At 35.4% G+C, this 26,215-nt stretch overlaps 3 protein-coding genes across 4 annotated transcripts; 1 reads left to right on the top strand and 2 right to left on the bottom strand.

Moving 5' to 3' along the window:
- Positions 1–5,416: 5,416 nt before the first annotated feature.
- Positions 5,417–14,810, top strand: LOC145614249 (putative methyltransferase PMT28). Of its 2 annotated transcripts, XR_014107079.1 has the most exons (9): positions 5,417–6,452; positions 6,538–6,687; positions 7,220–7,490; positions 7,573–7,665; positions 8,924–9,098; positions 12,839–13,081; positions 13,235–13,429; positions 13,621–14,481; positions 14,633–14,810. XR_014107079.1 is itself a non-coding variant. In XM_081669269.1 (8 exons), the coding sequence occupies exons 1-8, from the start codon at positions 5,586–5,588 to the stop codon at positions 13,814–13,816; spliced, it is 2,190 nt and encodes a 729-aa protein (XP_081525395.1). In that variant the 5' UTR covers positions 5,417–5,585; the 3' UTR covers positions 13,817–14,810. The 2 variants fall into 2 exon arrangements, 1 of the variants encoding a protein (XP_081525395.1); XM_081669269.1 differs by having other exon boundaries at positions 13,621–14,810.
- A 2,043-nt stretch (positions 14,811–16,853) lies between these two features.
- LOC145613846 (auxin response factor 17-like) lies at positions 16,854–20,183 on the bottom strand. The gene is made up of 4 exons (XM_081668889.1): positions 19,155–20,183; positions 18,987–19,053; positions 18,263–18,342; positions 16,854–17,501 (listed from the first exon to the last, which is right to left on the bottom strand). The coding sequence occupies exons 1-4, from the start codon at positions 20,181–20,183 to the stop codon at positions 16,854–16,856; spliced, it is 1,824 nt and encodes a 607-aa protein (XP_081525015.1).
- A 4,535-nt stretch (positions 20,184–24,718) lies between these two features.
- LOC145613845 (F-box/kelch-repeat protein At3g23880-like) lies at positions 24,719–25,975 on the bottom strand. Its single transcript, XM_081668888.1, has one exon. It carries the CDS (start codon positions 25,973–25,975, stop codon positions 24,719–24,721), a length of 1,257 nt encoding a protein of 418 aa, XP_081525014.1.
- Positions 25,976–26,215: the final 240 nt, after the last annotated feature.

The following is a 26,215-nucleotide window of genomic DNA, read 5'->3' as shown; positions in this document are numbered from 1 at the left end:
AGGCAAGGGTTATTATCAATCCTATACAAATAACTTGCACAGAAACAAATATTTCCCAAAGTGTAACAATAAGGGACATACACATGCACAATTGAATCAGAAATAGACTAAAACATAATTTCTTTTTAAATAGCTGCCAATCATGACATGTTATAGCAATGTAAAAACTCCTGTAAAAGATTATCGCTAGGCAGTAGTAAGCAAAAACTATCTATACAGCATTTACATAGATTCACACAAATTACAATTGAGTCATACCGGCTTACCCTATTACAATGAGTGTAGTTGAATTGGATATAAGAAATATTTTTTCCTTTCAAAGGTTAGACATATACTGAATAAAAGGGCAATTAAATAAGAAAATTGTCGCATTCAAGTTGTTCTTTTTGTATTTTTTTTTTTTTTTGAGGTAAAAGCATTCAAGTTGTTCTTAAATACCTCTCTAGATGTCTTTATAATGGTGAGGGGATTCGATCTCATGTTTTTAAGTTTTATCCCTCAAGACTTTTATCAACTAAATTAGTTGATTGTCCACGTGACCACATTAGTTGTCACTAATCACATTATCAGAAAACTTTCAACCCTTTATAGGAGTAATGACATGATTTTACATGAGTGCCCTTTATATATAATGGATGCGTTGATTTATCATATTCTTCTTAGTGGTGATGCACTAATGATGAAGTCAATCATAGAAAATAATAATAACAAAAGCAGCCATCACAACCAAATTTAGAATTAAAGGACGAATTGTAAACATCCATCGTAAAAAAATTTCCTTACTATTAGTATTGTAAACATCCATCGTAAAAAAATTTCCTTGACAAATTTTTAATTCGTCTCTCAAATTTGATTGATTATTTTCTTTCAAATCAATGTTTCTCTCGTAAACTAAGACAAGCTAATAAAAGACAAGCTAATCACATATACTTATAAGTGAGGAACCGACCTAAGTTTATACACAGTAGCTTGATCATCATGGAAAAATCCAACATAAGTGCAATTTTACAAACCTGAAGTAAAGACTAAATTTAGGGGCTTTTTCCTCCAATAGTTGAAAATTATATATTTCAATAACTACTTTACGCCATTAAGAATGAAATCAATGATGTATTAGCTAGGTTGTAAAAAAATTACTCCATAATTTACCATGTTTTCAATTCATTATATCGAACATCTACATTAAAACTTTGCATAGTATTAACAATTAATATGTAATTAATTAATGTGAGAGGAATGTAGTGGACTATTGAGCATTTGTATGTAGCATGGGACAAACTCAAATTAAATGAACGACTTAAAAAGAACAATGGAATAGAATTAAAGGACGAATACAGTAATATATGCAACATACTCTAAGGTCTAAAGTCATTGGACCAGAACAATCAGAAATTAACAATGAAAAAAAAACAAAAATGAAACTAAACCATACAAAGATAGATCTTCAGCAAACGAGCAATCAAAAAACGAATCGCAATCAGAAATCACAATCAACATCAAAAGCATCATCCATCACTTCTCCAAGAATAAGTCCACCCATTGCTCCTCCAAACAGACCAGCTCCCAATCCCATTCCCATTCCACCACCCTCAATTAACACACCAAGAACAAAGAAGTGGAATAGCATATAATTTGAGCAAAAATGATGCATCTATGAAGCTTGAGAAACCTAGGATTTATTAAATCAAATTGAAACTTGCTGTAAATAAGATTTGATGTTTTAAAACACCCAAATCAAAGATTTAAACCATCCATAATCAAACTCCATCATCATACAATAATTTAGAAACCTAGGATTTTCAATTTGGGGCTTTTTAATTCTAAAACAGATCTGAAAACTAATTTGCATCATACTTATAATCAAACATCATAAAATTATCACAAAACCCATAAATCATAACTAGGTTAAGGAATTAAAGCAAAATAATCAAAAAATTAATTTTTTTAATGAATTGCGTGTGCGCCGGGCAGCAGCCCCGACACCACAGCTGTAACACCCCCAAGTCTCCCTCTACGGTAATACTAGTATAAAACCTATCATTATACTGTAGAGATAAACTTGGGCGTATTACCGCCCCGTGATTACACAAGGCTACTCAAAGTCCTTAACTCAACAACAAACTTGCAGCGGAAACTCAATTTTCTTTTATTAATACTTATAAAAAAGTAACATTGTTATGAGTGCTCAAAAAATAAAGACAAGACCAACATTCCTAAACTAGGTGAAGCAAATCCCTTGACTCCCATATACTCATTCATGACTCCACCTGAAAATAGTCAACACTGGTTACCATTACAGTAAACAGGGCGAACCAAAACAAATAAAAAATATGGATTAGTAAAATATGCTAAGTACGATAAGTGCAAGATAGTGTAAACTCAATTTATTTGCAAACTTACTTTTAAAACCAATTCCAATAATTAATCCAATAAATTAAAACTCATTATTCCAAAATCGATTCCAATGATTTAATATTCAAAATAATAGTTAATAAAAGGTTTAATAAAAGATTTAAAAAAAATCTATGAAAGTTTTCAATCCAAACAACTATTTAGAAACAAAGAATACAAAACTTTATTTTGAAAATTGTGTATTTGAAAATTCATTTTGCATACTTCTAATAAAATACTTGTTTCAATAAAAGTCTTACTTTTTCATAAAGAAACTCAATAATCACATATTCAACTTCATAGCAAACACTGTCATGGGTACTAAGCATAAAAGGAACACATCTTATCTTGACCCAACTTGTCTCAAGGTATCCTTCAAAAGTATTAATAACTTCCCAAGCATATTCATAACTCCTGGTAATACATCCTTAAATCGTAATCATTAACTCTTGGTTACTTCATAATACTTCGTTTTAAACATTTAAAAAAACTCGATCATTTTTTCTCATAACTTCAAATTCCTTCATTTGGTTGCTATAATCCATAACTCGTCTTTAAGACAATTCATTAATATCTCAATGCAATCATTGATTATTCCATTATTAATAACTTCACTATATCAATTAACTTTGTCGTCAATCCATTAGAGTAAAATCCTTTCAGTAACCATCCAAACAATAATTCTTTTAACTTCAATAAATCCCTTCACAAGATATTATTTCTTCAAAATAAACTTCGATTTAAAACAAATACCTCTCAAATACATCCTTTCACTTGAATTGAATCAAAATCCTCTAACTTTTGTATTAAGTTTCTTCAAAGATTCAACCATCATCCATTTTGCTTTGAATAATAACCACAATACTCATCCTCACACCATATGGATACTTTCCACCATTAGATACAAACTATCATAAATTAATGCTAATATCCATTTCGTATCTCCCAAAGATACATACCTTACTCCAACACTTATACAAGACTAGTTCAACTCATCATTACCACAAATAATATTTCCTTGATTGACATAAATCATATTCCAAAAATTAGGAAAGACTTGATAATACAAATCCTCCAAATATTCATGATAAAAATCCAAAATAACTCCTCATTTATCCCATAGAAGTCATCAAATCCTTTAATTTCAAAAATAACAACTCAACCATATTAACCACATGTAACACTCGTACGATCCAAATACTTGCCACATATCACATATCTAAATTATAATTCTCATAAAGGGTTAAGGCCAGAGTGACAATTCCAGTTATGAACTCACTAACTGTGACTCCATAATCTTTCAAGTAATGCAAGTTAAAGTAATTTTGTCTCATTTCATTAATCATTTCCATCTGTTTCACACACACATGCGAAACAATTAATTCAATGTCAAATCACACAAAAAATTCAATTCAAAATCCATTTGCAATAAGCAATTCATATCTCAATAAACCAAGCATAACTCAAGATCACCCAACCATGGGTAATAACTCAAAAATTTCGGACCTCTTGACCATTCCTTAAGGTGTTTTAACACTTACTTTAATGCACACATAATCGCACACTCAAGTTTCAAATAATTTTAATTCTTTTAATTTTCAAAAATAATAGATATGTGCTTGAATCATGATTATAGGACAGTCGAGCCCGCGTCTCCTAGGAAAGTTACCTACGGCGTTGAGGCGAGCCTTTCCTAGACAGAGAGTCGTACCCATTATAGGCCTCTGTAGAGAACTCGAGCATACTTTTCTCATTCATCTTTCCACAAATAGGAAAATAGTTTTATATAAAAATAAAGCTTTTGACTCTCTCACAAATGCGAAACTCTATCTATCCTATATGCCCTTCTTAAGTCTACCCACAATTTTTATTATTACTCTAATTTTAATCTTTTTAGGACCGTTGAAACTGATACCACTTTGTAACACTCCCAAGTCTCCCTCTACGGAAATACTAGTGTAATACGTATCATTATACCGTAGAGATAGACTTGGGCGTATTACTGACGTGTGATTACACAAGGCTAGTCAAAGTACTTAACTCAACAACAAAACTAGTAGTGGAAACTCAATTTTCTTTTATTAATACTTATAAAAATAGTAAAATTGTTATGAGTGCTCAAAAAATAAAGACAAGACCAACATTCCTACATCCGCAACCACGACGACTTCCCTCGAGTTTCCTACCCGCAACGCCAGGTCAACCCATCATCGCATATCATCACCATCGGCAGCGCCCGCTCTCAAATACCACTCCCTCACTCTCACGGCTGCTCCATGCCTACACCAGCGACAACTTCTCTTCTCAATGACAATTATTTTAATTTTTTTTGTTTGTTTTGTAATTTGTGACAATGTGTAAAATTTCTTTATTTTGAAATTTGTATGCAAGTACTCTGTTTTATCAACTTGCCGTACCAAAAAGTTTATTTATTTGGCCATTAAATTAATTTGTAAATAATACAGTAATTAAGTTTTAAAAAGTCAAATACTGGATATCTGAGCTATCTGATTCGAAATTATTCAAATATCCGAAAATTTTCGAATCGAATACAAATATCAAATATTATTTTCGGATCGGATATCCGATCCGTGCACACACCTAATTCTGATTTAAAAACAAAATAAAAAAGAAGTTTAGGGAGTTTACCTATGGTAGCAGGTTACTACCGGATAAATGATCGTCGATGACCGTATGATTGAGTACTTTGCAAGTGTTATAAGTTAAGTGAGTGAAGTGCAATATTTAGTTAAGTTTAGAGAGTAAGGGTCTGTTTCGATTTATCGTAAACAATCGAACTGAAATGAATTGAATTGATTTAGTAGGCTGAACTACACTAAGCTGAATTGAACTGAACTGAATTATTTACGAGAGAAGAAAATTAAGAACCGAAGTGAAATTAAGCTTAATAGAACAGGCCATTAAACATTAATCTGTACAGACAACAGTAAAAGTATAGATTTTTTATTCATATAAATGGCCAAATGGGGGTGCTCTCTTCTATTTCCACTCTCCCATTTCAGATTTTACTGTATAAATCACTCAATTTTCTGTCTACTCTATGACTCCCTAGATTTTCTACTCTCAAAGTCTGGATTTTCATATTTCAACCTTGATTCAAAATTTCAAATGGGAAATTCAAAATGTCGTTGAATTCTCAAACCAAGAAATCCACCATTCTGTAAACTCACTCAATGGGTTTCCCGCGTCAAGCGAAGTCGGCGCTGTCGACAATTAGCCGTCGTGCAACACTCCCAGTTGGGTTGTGCGCGAAGCTGACTGCAGTAGTGATTCTTGGCCTGCTATTCATACTCATTTGGTCGTTTTTCTCACCAACCCCAGATGCTCTTACAGCTCAAAGAGAGAGTTTCAGTGAGATTGCTGAACCAGCAGCAAGATCATCACCTTCAAAATCTAGTACGCACAAGGCTAGTCAATCAAAACCCGGATCGAAATCGAGTAAAAATGGACATTTGCAGCAATCGGGTAGTAATTTGAGGAAGAAAAAACATGGGGTTGTTAGTAATGTGACTGTTAGTGGGCAGAATTTGAAGGAATTTAATGGGACTAATAATGGGGATGAATTGGATTTGGGAGGGGATGAAGGATCTGAGAGATCTGAGGTTGTTGATGGAGATGATCAAACTGTGGTTGATGGTAAGGAAGAGGGTTTTCGAGGCGAAAGCGAAGGGGAGGATGAAGGGGAGAAGAATGGGGATGAAGATCCTGATTTGGAAGGTGGGGTTGATATAAAAATGTCGGAAACTGAGGAAGAGGATGAAGTTGGTGATACTCGGTCGAAGAGTAAAGGGAAGATGAAGAAGAATTTGGGTCCATTGTTTGATTCTAAAGCACATTATAGCTGGAAATTATGTAATGTAAGGAGTAAACACAATTACATTCCTTGCATTGATATTGAGAGTCCTAAAGGAAAGATTCAAAGATACCGACATCTCGAAAGGAGTTGTCCTTCAGTACCTCCAATGTGTCTTGTTCCTCTTCCTCCTGATGGGTATGGAAGTAATGGGACTACTTTGCATTGGCCTGAAAGTAGAACAAAGGTATGAAAAAGCTCATCATTAGCTTATTTCAAATGTGTTTGGGATTGTCTTTCTGATAGTAAATTGTTATTGGAATTGTTTTCAGATATTGTGCAAGAATGTTGCACATCCTAAACTTGCAGCTTATCTGAAGACTATAAGTTGGGCCTTGGTTTCTGGAGAATATCTTGTGTTTCCTCATAATCAGTCAAATGTTGCTGGAGGTGTTGGTCACTACCTTGAATCAATTGAAGAGGTATTGATTAATTCCTCGAATTGTGTGTGTTACATGGTTATCTTTGATGTAAAACCATCGCAATTGCTAATTTGCTAATTCAAGTTGAAGCTCATTTTCAAGCCTAAATTCCAATTATCTGATAACTTAATGATCTGATAAAATCTCAGTAAGAAGTTTAATAATTGGAGGGATGCTTTATGGCTTATAGCCTTATGCTTAGGCATTATTCTTTTTTACACAGATAATTTACTGGACTTGAATTTTGTATTTACTGAAATTAAATTGTTATCACTGTACTTCATTTTTTATTTCCAATTTTTACATAATTAAATCATTATGGTTGAACTTAAGTTATATTACTACTAAAACATGTTTACCGATTCTCTATTATATTTGTTCTTTGAGTTACTTATTCATTTTTATTATTTGGTTAAGGTGAAGAGAACATAGCCCTATTATTTGTGGATTGTGGAGACATTAAGATCAACTGGCTAAATGAACATTTTCTTTCACTTCTTACTGGCTTTTGTAAACTCTATGTTTCTGTTAGATGGTACCAGACATTGAATGGGGAAAAAATGTCCGGGTGGTGCTAGACATTGGAGTCACCGACTCAAGCTTTGCTGCATCTCTCTTTTATAAGGGTGTGCTTACTTTATCACTAGGATTGAAGGATGACCTGGTGGACTTGGCACAAGTTGCGCTTGAGCGTGGATTTCCTGCAATTGTTAGCCCATTTGCAAATAGAAGACTTCCATTTCCCAGTGGTGCTTTTGATGCCATTCACTGTAGTGGATGCAAAATACATTGGCATGCTCATGGTACCTTGGATTTTTTTCACTTGCCCCTTTTATTGCTTTACATTGATGTTTTTATTTTATGCTTCTTGTTTAAAATTTTCAGGGGGCAAGAGGCTTCTTGAAATAAATAGAATTTTGCGACCAGGTGGATACTTTGTTTTGTCGCACAAACATAACAGCATTGAAGAAGAAGAAGGTTTGACCTGGTCTATTTTAATCTCTTCTTACTTGTTAATGATTGATGAAAGAAACCTTTTTTTGTTGTTGTGAACAAGTCAAAGAAAATAGCTTTATTGTGACAAGCCTAAACTGGAAATATTTTTAGCTTCACTTATAGTTCCAATTCTGTGGCAAATAATTTTGCTGCTAGGAGAATTGAGATACTGATTTGTTGTGTATCTGGTCAGGTTAGTTACAGTCACAAGTAATCAGAAATTAGATGAACATTTGTAGTGATGAAGAAGAAATATTAGGGAGGAAAACAGAGGTTATGACCAATGTAATAAAAAGCTCAAAGCGCACCATGGCATTTTGGAATTCCCTGCACCTAAGAAATACCTCAGTGCGCTTTGGTGCACATTGTTGAAATGAGGTACATATAAAAATTAAAAGTAAAAAAAGATTTGTGAAAAAACTGTTTGTGGTGCGCAGTGTGCCTCATCAAAATCCCTTTGTCTAGATGACAAAAAGCGCTGATTTTAATGGTAATCGAGGTGATTAGACACCAACAAAGCCTAGCCAACTTTTGAGAGGCTAGTTCTCTCCTATTACAAATGCTACTGTTCACTTTTCTCAATGCTTCTTACTTTCAGTGCCTCTCTTATTATTACATCAGCTTTATTGTCTTGCTCCTTAATTTACTACACTAGCAAACGCACTAAGCATTACTGCAATGACCCCTGTTTCCTGCTGACTGATTTTTCCATGCTCAACTACCCTTCATCTACCCTTCACTCCCTTTTAGAATAAGCCACTAGCACAGGTGGCTCTTGTTGATTTTCTGCATGATTATCTTTTGATTGTTATCAATCTAAAAGTGAAAAGCTTACACAAAAGTGGTAGGCTGGATGCCCTTATCACTTTGCTTATTTTTCGGGAACCAATATTTGTTTTTCTAAACGTTGGGCTTTTAACTTTTGATTGTTTGTCTATCCATATCTCCAACCATTGCCAAGAGTGTGGAATGTAAGATTTAGTAACTTGACTTTATAAGACCTTATGTAGGATCCATTTGAGCTTAGCTGGTCCTAGAGGTGATTTCGTTGAAGTGTTTTTAGTCCAAATTCTTTCTCATTGTTGATGAGGTTTTCCTTTAAAGTCAATATGATGCTCTAATTCTGTTGGTTTGCATTATTGTTTTATCCAGCTTAGTGTCAGTCATGATTGCTATTTAATCACAAGTAAACAATGCAAAGAGTATTGAAGATATTTTTCCTTAATTTTTGTTTTGCCAGCTATGACTTCATTGATCGCAGCCATTTGTTGGAATGTTCTGGCTGATAAAACGGATGAAGTTGCTGAAGTTGGTGTCAAAATATATCAGAAGCCGGAATCAAATTCCATTTATGAACTACGTAGGAAAAGGAATCCTCCTATATGCAAGGATAACGAGAATGCGGATGCAGCCTGGTACGCCTACTGTTGTTTGCTAACTTATTTGGGCTAACTGTTCATCTATATACTTTACATTAACATAACAGTACCCAAATGCCTTTAAAGAGGCTACCATGTAGGCAGTTTATGTGGGTTCGAGGGCGGGGGGGGGGGGGGGGGGGGGGGGGGGTTGATCTGAACTACTTTATTCTTGAAATAACGGAGAGATTGCTATTGATCATTCTGACTGATACCAAAGAACAAAGAATGTTTAGGCACTATCAAAATGGTAGAGTACTTGCTACCGTGATACATTGCCTTGATATATAATTATATATTAATTTAATTGAATTGTTTAGTATTCTCATCCTATCTTATTGTCCTCAATTTTACTTTTCAAGCTTGAACAATATCTTAACCTTAAAGCATCTTCTACGGGATTGAAATAAAATAATAAATCCTTGAGCCTGTAGTCGAGCAGGCATCTACTCTTATCACACAGACACATAAATAAGTAGATAATTAGTGTGCATGAGAAAATCACTTGTTTCACTGTGAAAATGCTTTTACTCAAACTTTAATTGCTTAGAGTGCTTAAATGGATATTTTTGAAATAGCTTCTCTCCCACCATTGCCAAGAGTGTGGAATGTAAGTTTTCAGTAACTTGACTTTATTAGGACCTAGGTAGGATCCATTTGGGCCTAGCTGGTCCTAGAGGTGATGTTGTTGAAGTGTTTTAAGTCCAAACTCTGTGTCAACATTGACAAGGTAGGAGTGGCGTTGTTGAAAATAAAGAGGCTATGTGCACTTGGCCATCGATTTGTTATTTTATTTTATTTTTTTTTTTTTTTTTTGCATTTCTGGTATTCCTTTTTCCTGTTTTTGTTTCATTGACCTACTAAAATACTCTTAAGTAGAGCTACAAGTGCAAGTTGAACTCAAATTTATCCGGACATGATGGATAAAACTATAAGTGTATTGTAAAACAGGTGTCAAATGTCAGCCTTCTCATCTATTCATTTTTCATCAATATAAATGGGAACTTCAGTATGTGTTTTTAACTAGTAAACTAAGGGCTCAGAAGTTTTATAGCTATAGGTTTGAAATAGCTTCATTCTATAGATATGTTCTTTATTAGATATTTTGCGTCCTTAGAAGAGCTCTTATCTCTAAAGATATCTACATCAATATCAATGTTACGGGGAAAATTTGTGGATTTTAAATATTGTGAGGGTTTGAGTGTTGGGTTTTGATGTAAACATGTTTTGTAGTAACATCAAAATAAAGATTTATACACAAATTATGTTGAACTTCACTCTAATTTAGAATACTTTAATTAGAATTAAGTTAGCAAAACAGAAATTGTAAATAAGTTCTATTTCATTGTAACACAAGGAAGAAGAAAAAAGAATAAGAAAAAGTAAGTGTATAAGGATATTAGAAAAACTTAAGTTAGAAAAGGTAAATGCAATAAAAGACAATTCTTTGTTATTCAGGGTTGTAACCCATATCTGTTTCTCCTTGATTTAGTCCTTATAACTACTGGAGTTAACAATTGAAAGTTGTAACTCCTTCATTTGGTACCAGAGCCACATAATTTCAGTATATCAAAATACCTACCAACTTTGTCCTGCCACAAGTACCCCAGTTATCTAAAGACCAATATGATGATTGGTGCAATAAAATGAAAGTACTATTTGGATCCGAGATTTGTGGGAAGTTTTTAGTGATGGTTTTTTGAAAAACTGTCTGGTGAGACAAAAGCCTCATATATGCAAGAAAAGAAATTTGACTTAAAAGAAATTACAAAGATCAAAGGGCATTATATTTTATATACATATGATTGACCTTAACAAATATGTCAAATTTATAATGCAATCACAAGCAAAGAAACTTGAGATACTCTTTGCAACAATTTTTAAAGGAGTTGAGGGAGTTTGATATTTTTTGTGCAAGCTTTACGAGGTGAATTCTAGGAAATGTAAGTGACAGATATTGAGTTGATTTCTGATTATTTTTCTCATCTTTTACAAATGTTAATAAACGTAAACAAAATGCTTAAAGACCAAAGATTCTGGATAATTGAGAAGGTACTTTGATCATGCAATAAGAAATTTATTAAATTAATCATGTAATGGCCTAAGTAATTTGATATGTAAATTGTATGAATAAAAAGGATTAATAAGAAAGAAGCTTGATGTTTTGATTAAGTTTGCTAATGGTTTCTGACAAATCTGGTAGCTTTAGCCTACCAATCTCTAAGGTTGTACCTTTAGGCTACAAATCTCTAATGGGAGTAACTTGAGGTTACGAATCTCAAATAAAAAAATCTCTTCATTTTACTGCATATTCTATCTCCTATTTATACTCAAGCATTCTACAAAAGATAGCAAAAGTCAAAAGTTAACCTAGCCTTAATTAACTTTGTCACTATTCTACAAAATATCAAATCAGCTGCCTTTTGTTACTCCTCCCCTTAGTGTTTCTTGATGGCTTTGTCCGCTAGCGCCTTTCTGTCCTCTGCTTCCCTTGAGTGCTGCTGCTTGTCCCCTCTCACTTGGACATGTGCCTCTTGCTTCTCTTCCTCCGGTGCAGATTCATATTGGTGTTTTGGGTGCAAGAACCGGGTCCATTACAGAGTATTTGTTCAGCGATTCACTCAACATATTATTACTCGTTCTAATACATCAAAAATACTTCTTGGATTGGAATTTCAACAGGAGAATATTATGAATGGTGCATCACAGTCGACCAATTTTGTTTATACAACTTCTTTCGAGTCTCTGCCCCACAAACAAGAGAATATTGTTTCCGGCTTCTCTTAGTCTGTGCATTTTTGTTCCCTGTGTTGAAATTTGAAAAGCAAGTTATTCCAGTATCTCTTAATCCATATCTCCTTTTTGTCTTCTCTCTTTGGAAGGCAAGTTCATGTCCATGTGTTTGTAGCTGTTCTCAATATTCTGTATGAAATTACTTAATTACGTGATTGGGTTTGCAGAGTTGTTTGTAGCTGATAAATGTGACATCTTACTAGGCAGACTTTTACCGTTACTGGTGTAAATTATATAAACATTGAACAATTTTCCTTCTGACCCTTCCCCCCTACCCCTTAAATTTCCTCTGCCTCGAATTTTGTGACTCAAAATATTACGAGTCTTATATACCAAGATGGACAACTCTGTCAGTAGGATTGAGTAACCAGCTTTCTAAATGCAGAAGCATTTTATCGGTAGATTCTTAATCCATAAAGTGGATAAGGTATAGTCTTTATCATGCATTTAGATATAGTTTTACCTCTGTCATAGTATCATAAACTATATATTAATACTCCATGAGGCTTCTTTATGTTTATGAGCTGCATACAGTAAATGTGGAATCCTAGCCAATAAGATATCTTAATTGAATAAATAGGAATATACCTATGGTGAACTCTGAAACTAGCACTAACCTCATAGTATGGTGAACTCTGAAACTAGCACTAAACTCCTTAAGCAAGTTAGGAGGGACTTTATCTCTAATGTGTTGAATAGAAGTTCATATCACTTCTGTTAAATGGATTTTAGGAGATTCAGCTGCTTTAAAAAGCTAAGTTTGAGCAGTTATACTCTCTCACAAAGCACAACGTTGTGGCCAAGCAATTCTTGTCCAAGAATTGCCACACTACTTCCTCCCTTCTGTATGAGATAAATATGATGCCTGCCTTTTCTTCTTCCTCCCCTTGAGTTTTTGTTATTATGGTTTTTTATCTTATTAATTGTAGTCGTAATTGAATCAGGTATATTCCAGTCGGACATTGCTTGCACCCTATCCCCACTGCAATTGAGCAGCATGGAACTGAGTGGCCTGCAGAATGGCCCAAAAGGCTTGAAAGTTATCCCGACTGGCTGAGTGACAAGGAGAAAGTGAAGGCTGACACAAAGCATTGGAAAGCTACAGTCAACAAGTCATACCTGACTGGAATGGGTATTAATTGGACAAATATCCGAAATGTGATGGATATGAAAGCCATCTATGGGGGGTATGCTTTTAAAAGCTAATCTATGTCATCTTTTTCTGGGACTTGCTATATAGTAATTTATGAATTTTCTTTTTCAGTTGCTAGTATTTTTTCTTTTTGTTTGTTTGATGTACTCAAATGCCAGTTTATGGTTTTTTGAATGCTGTACCATAGGTTTGCAGCTGCTCTTTCAGAACAAGAGGTCTGGGTCATGAATGTAGTACCTGTTCATGCTCCAAATACACTTCCATATATATATGAACGTGGTCTCTTTGGAGTTTATCATGACTGGTGTGAATCTTTTGGCTCTTACCCAAGGTCATATGATCTATTGCATGCAGATCATTTGTTCTCACGGCTTAAGAATAGGTAGTTCTGAACTTCTGATTGTTCTGTCTCTCCTCTTTTTTACTTCTCAACATTATGCACAAGTACTGCAGCAATGCATATACTTCAGTAGCCTACTAATACCCTCTTATATCAAAGCAATCCTTTTTTTTCATGTGAATCGACCAAACAATTTGTTGCCTTGCTGTCTAACTATGCGTGTCCTGTTTCAGATGTAACCAACCAGTGGCAATAGTTGTAGAGATGGATCGCTTATTACGGCCTGGAGGTTGGGTAATAGTGCGTGATAAGGTGGTGGTATTAGAGCCCCTGGAAGGAATTTTTAGAAGCTTGAACTGGGATATCCACATGACATTTTTTCAGGATAAAGAGGGTATACTTGTTGCTCAGAAAACATGGAGGCCTTGAGATCAAGAAATAATTCCACTCTTGTCTTTTTACCTCCTTTGTTGTTTCCATCAGAAGTATATGAATACCTGTCCACGAATTTTCTGACATATCCAGAATATCAGGTTCATTCATATTTTCTAGCAAACCCTGCAGAATCCTAACATACTTTGATTTCTTAAACTAACTCTTCTTTCTTCTTTATATTATACCCACACGTTACCTACATGCAATGAGGATAATGCACATGTTGAGTGAAGTAAATGATTTTAAGGTGGCAAGAGATACATTCAATTTCACTAGTTTTACTACCTTCGACATGCCCTTCATCCTGAACCAATTGTAAAGGCAGGTTTTCTCCAGTTCTTGCAGAGGGAGGAATATTCCTTTGTCATCAAATTCGACAGAAGCATCAGACTTAACATCATGTTGTAGGTGTTATATTATTCTCAGAACTCATGGGCCTTCATGTGAGTAGAAGATGAGCAGCATAAGATTTGGTGAGTTGAGTCCAAGGTGATTTCGGAAATTTGTGTATGGACTCTTCAACTCTTACCGATTTGTGGCAGCGTGTATCAAATTACAGATGGAAAATCTCTTGTTTGTTCAGAGCCCAGTGTATTAAAAGAAAGATATACAGCAGTATAGAACCTATCATTGTGAATTTTCATACATTGTTGTTCAAGGTTGTAGAATGCTGTGATTTGTGGCAGTGTATCAAATTACAGATGTAAAATCTCTTGTTTGTTCAGAGTCCAGTGTATTAAAAGAATGATATACAGCACTAACAGCAGTATAGAACCTATCATTGTGAATTTTCATACATTGTTGTTCAAGGTTGTAGAATGCTGTGGTTTGTGGCAGCGTGTATCAAATTACAGATGCAAAATCTCTTGTTTGTTCAGAGCCAAGTGTATTAAAAGAAAGATATACAGCAGTATAGAACCTATCATTGTGAATTTGTGATGCTGCTTGAATTGTATTCAATGGATGATACAAAACTATTTCATTCAGAATTTCAGATGTTATAGGGTAATGGTTATCTTATATGCAACTATTTTCCAGTTGCTTCTTTTGCTGTAGTAAATGCTACGAGTATTTGTATTATTTGTAACAATCGTGCTATCAAATACTGTATCTATTAATTAAAACTGATAAATTATGAAATATTATTGGTTAATATCTTCCAATACAAAGTATAATACAAAGATATTGCCGAACACTTCATAATTTATCAGAAACATACAAAGTATAATCCAATTGCTCATTTTGTATTACAGGACCACGTTTTCAAACTACTTAATAATACATCACCAAAATTGCTTAAGTAACTTTTCTTGCAAATACTCGTATGATGAAACCAATCCACACCAAAAAAAAAAAAAAAAAAAAAAAAAAAAAAGGTTAATTAAGAAAATCCACAAAAACACTCTACTATGAAAAAAGCACTGATCGTTTTTCTCCATTCTAATTGTGGAATAAATTTACATTCATGTCCAAATCTAAAAGCACAGTAGCACACCATTGCAAAGCAACTTATTGAAACGTAGTCTGATAAGATCTCGAAGTTAAACTTTACATTTCCAAAATAAACCAGACGAAAGGTAAAACAAACTACTATCAGCAAGCTACTTATGTCCAATACTAAATTACAAGTTGGATGGTGCGTGCCTCTGTTCAACGAACCACATACCTGAAAAAAGAGATACTGTCACATCCTAGAGATTTTGGCAATAGTCTATAATGTAAGGCTAATGCTTTTAATTTCTCCATAGAAAGATAATAATTGACGATTCCACTTTGCTTTGCTACATGAGAAACATTTAACTACAAGCACATACGACATACCCACCACACACATCATACCCTTTTATTTGAGAGCATCATATGCATATAATCGAGTTACATGTATAATCCTTCTTGATGGCTTATCTTTCTTGCACATCGTGTGCTTGGTTGCCTTGTCAGGCTGTCAGTACGTGCAGAACATGAATCGCTTTGGAAATCAATGTGGAGAGAGCCTTCTGAAGTTACAGCAGATTATTAAAGTTAAAGCATCCATTTTCAGCCATGTCCACAGTTAAGAAACATGCATATCCCATACATAAATGATAAGATTTTGCATAGCAGATGTCCAGCTGAAATGGAATAGAGATCTTGATTATGGATTTGTAACACTGACAGCACTTGACCACTAGGACTACTTCTTTGCGTACAAACTACAGTTGGGAAGGGAAGGTTTATACCAGTTTCAGTCAAGCCATGATATTTTAAGGACAAGTCAGTGTGCTCTGTGAATCGTTACCTAGCTATTACTAATAACTACAATGGCTTCTGAAGCCTGTAAGCTGATCTCAGCTCTTCATTTGCAATGTCATGCCAGAATCCTCTCAAATAACTCGATTATATGCAATGATGAATTATTAAGCTATTGGTGAGCGGTGAGCCAATATCTTATACTCCGTATCGTACTCTGCAGTTAAGTAGTATATAATATTATCAAATCACTTACATGTATAATCCTATATCTGAGTCAGTGAGTCTTTGTGCATGTGTGATAGGACAGTTTGTGCTACTCCAACTCATAAATCTCTCTCTCTATGATATAATATACCAGCAATAAACTTATGAATTTCTCAAACCAAAAAAGAATTTACGTCAAAGACCAGTAATCAGCCTCCAAGTATATTTCATACGTGTTATTATAAGCTCGTGAAACATGGACATGAGTGGACAAAGAAGGGGAGAGGAGTTGTATGTACGTGTTTGAGGGTGCACTACACAAAATTGCAGAAGAATCTAAAAGCAAACTCCATGGTTTGATTTCTCCTTTCCGTACAAGATTATCTCCCAGGATTTATAGCATGAAAAGTCCTCAGGAGAATTAATTACCAACAAAAGCAGACCTTCATCAACAGAAGATAGGCATATCCGCATATATTCAAGCAACTTACATGCTTTTCAGAAGGCAACAAGCTATGTAAAAACTTGTAAACAAAAATTATAAAGACATGTACCTGTACAGCCATCCAACCGCCAACACATTGCAAATCACCATTCACAAAGCAGATGGTTTCGTCACAGAGGAACTCTGAGATCCAACATGAGTACAGCTTATGTCATCCGTATTTGCAGGAGGCTCTTCCATATGAATGATCTTTCCAAACAGCTGAAATGAAGTGACAACTTTTTTGGGTAAGTTGCATGAATGATGACCAGTACTCATTGCACCAAAGAACTGCACACTGTTGAGGCTGTCAAGTGATGGTGTCTCAGAGGATGAACTGGCAATATTCAGGTCAGTGGATACACCTTCCACTTTCTGTGTCTGAGACATACTACTGTCCAAATTATAATCAGTGCGCCCCTGGTGAGAATCGTCATTCATGATCATAGGTGAATTAGATGGATAAATACTAGGAAATTGCCTGGCTCCCTGCATGCCTGCGGGAAAAATGTTGTAATTCATATAGGATGGACTTAACTGGTCCATCATCAGTGAACCAAATCCGAGTTGAGGAGTAAAGTAGATATCTTCCTTCCCATCTGCTAGTAGAGCAGAGTTCTGCACACCCTTGAGCCTTTTGGCAGGAGTATTAAATGCAGCACGAATAGTAGGTGGTGGTGGTGTTGGAGCAATACACTCCACTTGCCATGGACTAAGCATCCTCACTTCTTCCAACTTTTCTGGCTCATCCCAAGTAACCTGGAAAGAATATTACAGCATTACAGAGTATTTTGTCTATTTTTTCACATTCCAAATCCCAACAAAATTAACTTGATAATTTCATTGAAGGCCATATACATTGCTTCTACTGATAAGCTACAAATAACTTTCTTTATTTTAATGCTTGTACCAGAGAAACATGGATAAAGGCATGATCACAAGGCATGCAAGGATCGCCCCCAAGCAAAAACATCGATATCCTGCATGAGCTCGTTGCACATAAAACAAGCAACTCTTAACAACAATATTAAGAGTGCCATAATAGTTCATATAATGATGTCTTGGTTGAATGCATACACACAAATTAACTGTTAGATCAAAAGCTATTCATACACTTGCTTCATAACACTAAATAATTTACAGTAATGTGAAGTCAGTTTTTTAATAACACCCCCCCACCCCCCCTCCAAAAAAAAAAAAAAAAAAAAAAAATCCCTTTCTCTAAACAATTAAAAGCACTATGTATCCACACAAATGATGTATCAAGAACAAGCCTGACAAAAATTAATGACACAACGTAAATATCACAACAATATTTGTCTCCTTAGATAGTTAGATAATGAATGCCTTACGCCCTTACCACAATTTCATCATTTAAAGCCGTATGTCAATATGTCATACTTTTCAAAAAACAGCAACAGGGGTCAATGGAACATGAGAAAATTTCTACAAGAATGGCATCTGGTCATTTTACAATTTATTCAGGGACAATAGAAAATATCAATGGGAACATGTGAAACGTTCCATGTTGTTCCTAGCATTGCATCTGATTCGTGATCTCTTAACTCAAAATCTGATCCCTCAAGTATTTGATAAGCAACTACAAGAAGCAGATTATCCAAAATAGTCACAGCAAACATGCAAGCATGGAAATCAAGAATACAGAAAGAATCATGAAGTATCTGTCTTATGGTCAAACATGGTTTCAATTGAGACAAACCAATTACAAAAGATGTTCCCGTCAGCATTGGTTTTGCTTATTCCAGCAGTATAAATCCATAGCAATAACATTGAGAATCTGCGGTATCATACCACTCCTTGAGTAAAGATAGCCAAAGTTAATGTCCGTTAGACCTTATAAAAGACAGTCTACATCATTTGACAGGTATATTCTCGTCAAACCAAGACTTGCTAGTTCAATACTTCTTGTCTTCTACTCCACAATCAAGCTCCACTTAAAGATGAGAATATGACAACAATTTGGTATGAGATTAAACCCAAATTATCACCATAGTTCATAATTTACAGCACCTTTCAAAAGTACAACCCATGTAAGACCTTAAGACACTCGAATGACATAAGACTTAGATGTTCCTAAATTATACCTCTTTAAAACAGCCGATGAGCAGCACACTCATCTCCAACCCCTCCACTCACAAACATCCATAGAATTCCTATTTCCAATCCTAGAATAAACTGCATTTAATGTGGACTTACTAATTATATGATACTAGTAAAACATACCAACAACTAACATATACATTAGTCCCAATCCTCTAAACAAATGCATTTCATGTGGACTAATCATTTGCTACCAACATATAAACATAAACATTTAATTATTTGATAGTATTACATATAGCAACATATAAACATAAATAGATAGATAAATAAGGTAAGCAATGGCAATACCTGAAGCATCCGCCACATAGAACCAGGCCAAGGCCCGTCATTAGGACTAGGCACCACAGAAGTAACCGTCCCGTTAAACCAAGTCACACTCGGCCCTCCATCTCCGGCATTCTGTGGAAATCTAACCCGGGTTCCAGAAGTCCAATTCACCCTACAAGCCTGCTCGACCTTATGAGCTTCCACCACAAACTCAGGCAACCCAGCCCTGGGATAATACACGACCTCGAATGGCAAACCTTTGATCGCCTTCTCCGTCTCCTCCACCACCACCTGAGCTGGGACCCTCCCCCTCTGACTCCTCGAAAACACGCCCTGTCTTGGGGGTTTGGGCACATACCCCTTAGGCAGCCTCGACAGCGGCGTAAGATGCCTTCGAATCCCAACAGAGAGGTCCCCTGTAACCTTATTCCTGGCAAAAATAACAGAATCATTACGAGTAAGAAACTTGCTATTCACAAACGTGGTCCAACCAGAAGTCAACAAGTGTCTCCTAGGCGTCCCTCTGTAAATATGCCTAAACTCCCACTTAACTCCATGAACATCACTGATTCTGAGTGTCTGCACCGGCGGATCCTCCTCGAAATTCAACGCCGGAAAAATCGATACAGCGCAATTCTTCGGAACAGAGAATCCACCACCATTGTTGGCATCCGAAGTGGTTATACACTTGACGAACGAATCAACCACATTATCAATATTATCATCACCATTTCCATTAACATCATGATTACCCGTGACATGAATGTTTATCAATGGCATAAGCCGATACTTGACGAAAACTTCATCAGTAACAGGATCAGCCCAAAAAGTAACATCAACAACACGACAAGCGACGTAAGGTCTGGAAGTGAGCATTGATGAGAAAGAAGCAGGGGTTGAAGCTTGTTCTAAGAAACCTTGAGGAAAGAAGTATACATCAGAATGCTTATTTGCAACATCAACCACCATTCCTGCAAAAGCTCTGAATCTATGGTACTCCAATTCCGTCTCCTTCTCCTGCTGCTTCCGCGGCACTTTTTGCTTCGCCATTGTATTTCAGAGAAACCAACAATGTCACCCTAAAACAATTCAATTCAAATTACTTTATTTCAATTTTTATACTGTAATTGTTTAATTTATAATAATCTGAGTGTGACACTAGTCTGTTAGGACTATTAGGAGTGTTTTATGGAACGGATGAATATGGACAGAAGAAATCTACCTCTTGTCAAGATAATTACAGAGGTTAAATATTTGATTAACCACGATAATTACAGCGCGTGTGATGTCAGGATAATTACAGAGGTTAAAGTTTTAAAGATTTTAAGTTTTGATTAGAGCGTGTAACTCACTTTCTGTGTTGTTGGATTAAGGCTTAAGACACTAGGTAACTAGGTTTCAGAAATCCGCACCATTTGTTACAGTAACTACGACTGAATATCTTGTATCCTTCCGAAAATTTTGTGCGCTAATGAAAATTAATTTTTCAAAATCGAGGAATAAAAAAGATATAGAACTGATTAAGAAACCTGATAAAAAAATATTAATTCTTGCACGATTATCTTGTTTTGACCGGGTTATGTTCGGGTTTAATTTAAGAAACTAAAATTAAATTATACGGGTTGAATATTTTTGTTCTATATTGATTGAGTTTTTTTTATTTTTTTATTATTTTTTTTTTTTGAGCAATGGAATGAGCAATTTAATTAATCTAATCAAGATCCGCCAAAGATTGAAAGCTTTGGGGAAAATGAGAGGTACAAATACGAGCCGAATTGATGTTCGTTTCAATCGAGCAGCTAAATGAGCAACAGTATTACCGGACCTTTACACATGAACACACTTATTAACGGAATTAAAAATTCTGAAAACATCCTCAAAGTAAATAAAAATCGGAGCAGCTCCTTCCTGTTGTTGTCTGATCACTCGCACCACATTAGCAGCGTCACACTCAAGCACCACGTCCATATACCCCAGGCTTCTTGCCAGTCAACCCAAACGAGGCAGCAGCAGCCTCTGCCATAGCAGGCTCCCAACAGCAACTTAGGCGTTTTACAGCAGTAGCTAGCAAGGCCCGTTTCTGTCCCTTATCACAGATTGATTGAATAATTGTTTATATGCTATTCAGCTTATTTTTAGGGAACATTATTAGCTGAGCAATATTATTAACTTACACTTATAGCGAAATGTTGTTTTCTACTGAACAGACAACTTCACTAATTAAAAAGTCACTAACTAAAAACACACATTTAATGATTCCCTTATAGAATAGACAACTTAGCTAAAGTGAACTACTAATTTATCTAAAATGTGTTTGTCAAAAAAATTGTGTTTGTTGCTCATACCTTAGAAGGATTGAGGATGTTTCTTATTATTTTAACAAAAAAATAGTTTTGGTCTAATTTAAAGTATACACGAAGTACAAATAAAGTATAATCACTAGAGTTGTTAACACTCTTGGGGAATATGAGAAAGCAAATGCTAAAACTCCCACTGATATTAGCATTAAGCAGCCTCCTAGACACTATTGGCAGGCTCGTGCTATGGGTTGCAACATGGTTAACTTCAGTGCTGCTATTTTCAGAGAGTACAGCAGGCCTTGGAGGAGTTGTTCGTGATTCTGTGGGGGACATTGTGGCTGCAACTACTTGTAAAATTAGTGGCTGCCTAGAGGTAGATGTCCTTGAGGGTTTGACAGCTAAGCACTCAATCTCTATTGCGCTTGAGGCAGGTTTTAACAAGCTTGTTCTGGAGTCTGACAGCCATAAGTTGATCAATTACTTGAAGCAGAGCAAGTTCAAACACACGAGTTTTGGCCTTATCGTGAGAGATATCCTCCACCTAACTAATTTTTGTACTTCGATTGAATACTCCATGTTGTCAGGCTGGGAAATGGAGTGGCACATAAACTTAGCTAAGCTCGGTTGTAATTGTGAGGAGATAATGGTTTGGTTGGAGAAGGCACCTGATAGTATCCTAGTATCCTAGATGCTGTAACTCTTAGTATTTCAAGTTTAATTTAATACAAGTTCTTTGCTTCCCGTAAAAAAAAAGGTATATCAGATTGGCTAATTACACTACAGTGCCTGGGAATATGAGACAGAATCGAAATATTCAAACCCAACTACCTTATTCATTTACACAATCAGTTTTATTAAGTAACCCTGCCATCCCCCACCAATTGGCATTGATAGATAGACCCACTCCACAACCATACTACAAAGACCAGCAATTGACATTAAGCTTCACATATTATAGATTATAGATAACTATGTTACCACATTCAACTCTACCTTTGCAATTACTCTGAGATACCTGAAAATACTGCAGGAAGAAACAATAACAAAGCAACAAAGCAATTATGTCGATACATATCACTAGCAATTGTCAACACAACCTATTTATCGATTAGTTTATACTCCAAAGTATATCAAATTCAAAGTTCAGTTCCAATAACAAGCAACATCTAATTACAAACATCATTTATCATCTCGAAAATTAATTGTTTATGCAATAATGAGAAGACACTAAGCTACTATACTCACAACACCTGGGTCCTAATCTGAAGCAGTGCTAGCCATGTTGCCCATTGTCTGATGCTTACATGATGAACTTTGTCTCTCTTATGGCCTTCTCCTTTTCTATCTTGTGTCATACTCTGTATCTCACTCTCCAACAACTTTTTGTTCCACAAAAGGTAGTAAACGACGTTATTAACAGCCATAACATTTCTTACCATCTAACAACAACCTGTTACAAGTTAAAACACAACTATGGTACAGAATAATATAAAATGAATATTTCTTGAAAACCAAGCTAGAAATCACAGAAGTGCCACCTGTTAACAAGCTTTGTTCATCAACCTGATGAACCAGGGCCGCCTCCATAGTCAAGCAAAGACTAACAGTAGGGTTCTGTTAAGGAGGTGAGGGGCACAAGGATTTGGGAGGGTGTCCTTTTTTATAGGCCAAGTTGTGAGGTGGATGTGGTATCAACATTAAAGCTTGCAAGTTGAAGATTTGGTAATTGGGTTCTTTATTTTTTACTCTGTCCGGAATTATAAATAAATTCAATGCGTCTGAATCTTTTTGTACCTGAATATTTGCCACAGATTCACTAAAAATAACTCATTTATACTTCATATAAGTTGTGTTCTTTTATGTGTAGATCTAAACATAATCAACTTCTATACTACGTGGGAAGTATAAAGCAACAATATGTGAAAACTTTTTCCAAATATTTTCTATGTACTCGTAGATACATACATATATGACAGTACCTATCTCAGTCCCAAGGGATTTATTTTTTTTCTTTTTTGGTTTTCTTATACTAAAATTTTATGCCCCACTGTCTAGGAAAGATATTTTTGGGAGGTGAGGACCAAACATATTGGTGGTTGATACAAAATGAAGTTATGCCCCTAAATTTTTTAATCCGATTACCATTATCTACTACTCCGTAACTGAAGAAGAGGTAACATGTCCTTGCAATATCATGTGCTAGCTATGTGGAAATAGTAAAGTTTAAGTAAAGTTCAGAATCCTGAGACCCTTGTTTCATGTGTCCATTCGCTTTTGGGTAAGGCCTGCTGCTGTGTCAACTATGCATTTTATGTAACATAAAGTACAAAAAAAAAAAATTCAGGCAGCAAGCTTCAAAAATCAAAGCACTAAAATTCAGAAAATCAAAGCATTAAAATTCAGAATTTCAAGCAGCAAACTTCAGATATTTAAGCTTCAGTATTATATATTGTAGAGAAGCAGACTATTTATAGTTAAAGCATTACATAAACAATGCATGGAAAGGGCCAATTTCATTTGATGGTCATGTGTGGCTCAGTTTTTTTACCGTAAATTGGAAAAGGATTTTAAGAAAATATGACTGTAATTTAGTGTCACTGAGTCACGAACACACGACTGTGTTACTTTGAGTCTTCTATATACTTTGACACTCATACAGTCATACTTACCCGAGACATTGACTGCCTTGATATCAAAATTAAGATAAAATTTTTTGTAGAAATAATCAAGATAGAAGGAAAGCAAAGAGAGAGTTATGAAATATATGCTTGGAAATGGGCTTGAAATACAATTTTTAATCAGGATTAGCAGACAAGCCTATATAAATTGTGTGTTACTGTTATCTAATATCTACTAATAATGTGACTGGACATGTTAAGAAATATTTTTTTTGATCTATACCTTGTCCCTGCTTCCATACCCAATTCTAGGACAGGTTGCCTGGTCATAGTTATTTTACTTCGGTGTGTTTGATACTTGTACATTACTCTCACAAACCTTATGTGTCTCAAGTACAGTGAATTGACTACTAGCTTAAAAATCTGCCCACATCTTTGCAGCTACTAATTAGTACCATTGTATGCCATCATTGCACAAACATATTCAAGCAAACTACAACACAGCTTTCTGTACTAGCAACTACACAACTCGTATAAGGCAATGCAACTTCACAACTCATATCCTTACAATACTAGCAAACATCAGAAACTATCAGAATTTTGAGACTTACTACTAGAAAGCATTTTCTAACAATAGTTACGTACTCGTACCTTGTATCGATCCATACTAATCTTGATCCTGTGGCGGGCTTAATAAAAGAGGAGACATGAAGCTTGCATCATAATTCACCGCCTTAACCTGCTTTTCGAATTCAAAACGTGTAAAGACAGGAGGATCGAGATAAAACTCAGCAAGCATGAGCTCATCAGTATATGACAGAATCAATGCCATTTCAGAACGGTTAAATCCGAAGAAATTTGTTATGCCATCATATACACCCAGAAATCCCAACATATCAAAACGAAACAACATTGTCCATGAACCGTCTATACCATATATTTTCATCATCCACATCTCTACTACTGTTCGATCATTGTAAAGCGCCCAAGCACACAAGCAATCATTCAGGCAACATAGACCAAACGCTGAACGATCACCATCATCATCAAATTCTCCAAAGTCTTCACGTGGCAATGGCATAGTCTTAAACTGGTCCTGACCAAACCAATCAAATACAGCAATCATTTCTTGACGAGTTTCCGAAGTCACAGCATTCACAGGCCAGTGCAACAATTCATTTATCAGGATGCCACTCAAATTGTACCACGGAATTGCAAACTCTATAATTGGCCTGTCAGTACGCAAAATGTCTATTCTGATCCATCGCCGGTCTTGTAAAGAGTATAGATGCACAATTATATCCGGATTCTCAATCATATGAGAATTAACAGCGACGATAAAGTAATCATCTCGGGTAAAAGAATAACCAAACCCAAAATTATAGTCCTTAGCATCATCTCTTTCGGTTCGAAGAAGAAAATTTTCTGGTGGGTCAATCTTAATTGAAGAAGCAGGACCAAGAAATGGATTATAAACCACAAAATAAAAACGAAAGTAAAGAAGATGATCAGGAAGTTGTTTGTTAACAGGTTCAGAATCATCCTTTGAGCAAATCAACAGAAGTAATCCATTACAAGACTCAACGATATAAGGAGATTCATCTTTATAATGCTTGTTGAAAAAGGTGAAATCCAAATGAGGGTAATCTTGATAGTTGAGAGCTGTAAAAGAAGTATGGTAATCAATCGATATTACAGACCTGATATTTGGATGTTGAAGAAGATGAGCTCTCGCAAATTCAGGAGTCTCAATTGTAGTCCTCCATTTGCTACAAACTGCTTTGAATCTAACTAGGGTTTTAGCAGGGAGGTTGGGCAAAATGTGTTCCAATAGAATGTGCTGGGGAAACTCAATACTTTCTGAGGAGGAAAGAGAAGGTGCTATCGGGTTTTCCGGCGTTGTTTCCGGCGTGGTTTCCGACATTGTTTCCGGCAGAGAGAAAATGGTGTTAGGATTTTGGGTTTTCGATTGAAGTGGAAGATTACAGATGGTTTGGCGGCAAATTTGGAGTGAAAAGATTTTGAACTTGTGGGCCAATATGGATTGCACTTAAATTTAATCTTTGAATTAAAAGAATATTAAATCTAAATAACCCTTTGAAGGCTTTTCCTTCCCTTACTTTTTTTTAAAAAAAATTGTTTTTTGAAAACCCTTTACTTTATT

Source organism: Chenopodium album, chromosome 25 (assembly GCF_948465745.1).
Source record: "Chenopodium album chromosome 25, dcCheAlbu1.1, whole genome shotgun sequence".
NCBI lineage: Eukaryota > Viridiplantae > Streptophyta > Magnoliopsida > Caryophyllales > Amaranthaceae > Chenopodium > Chenopodium album.
Note: the sequence above shows the minus strand (reverse complement) of the source record. Positions and strands in the feature narration are given on the sequence as shown.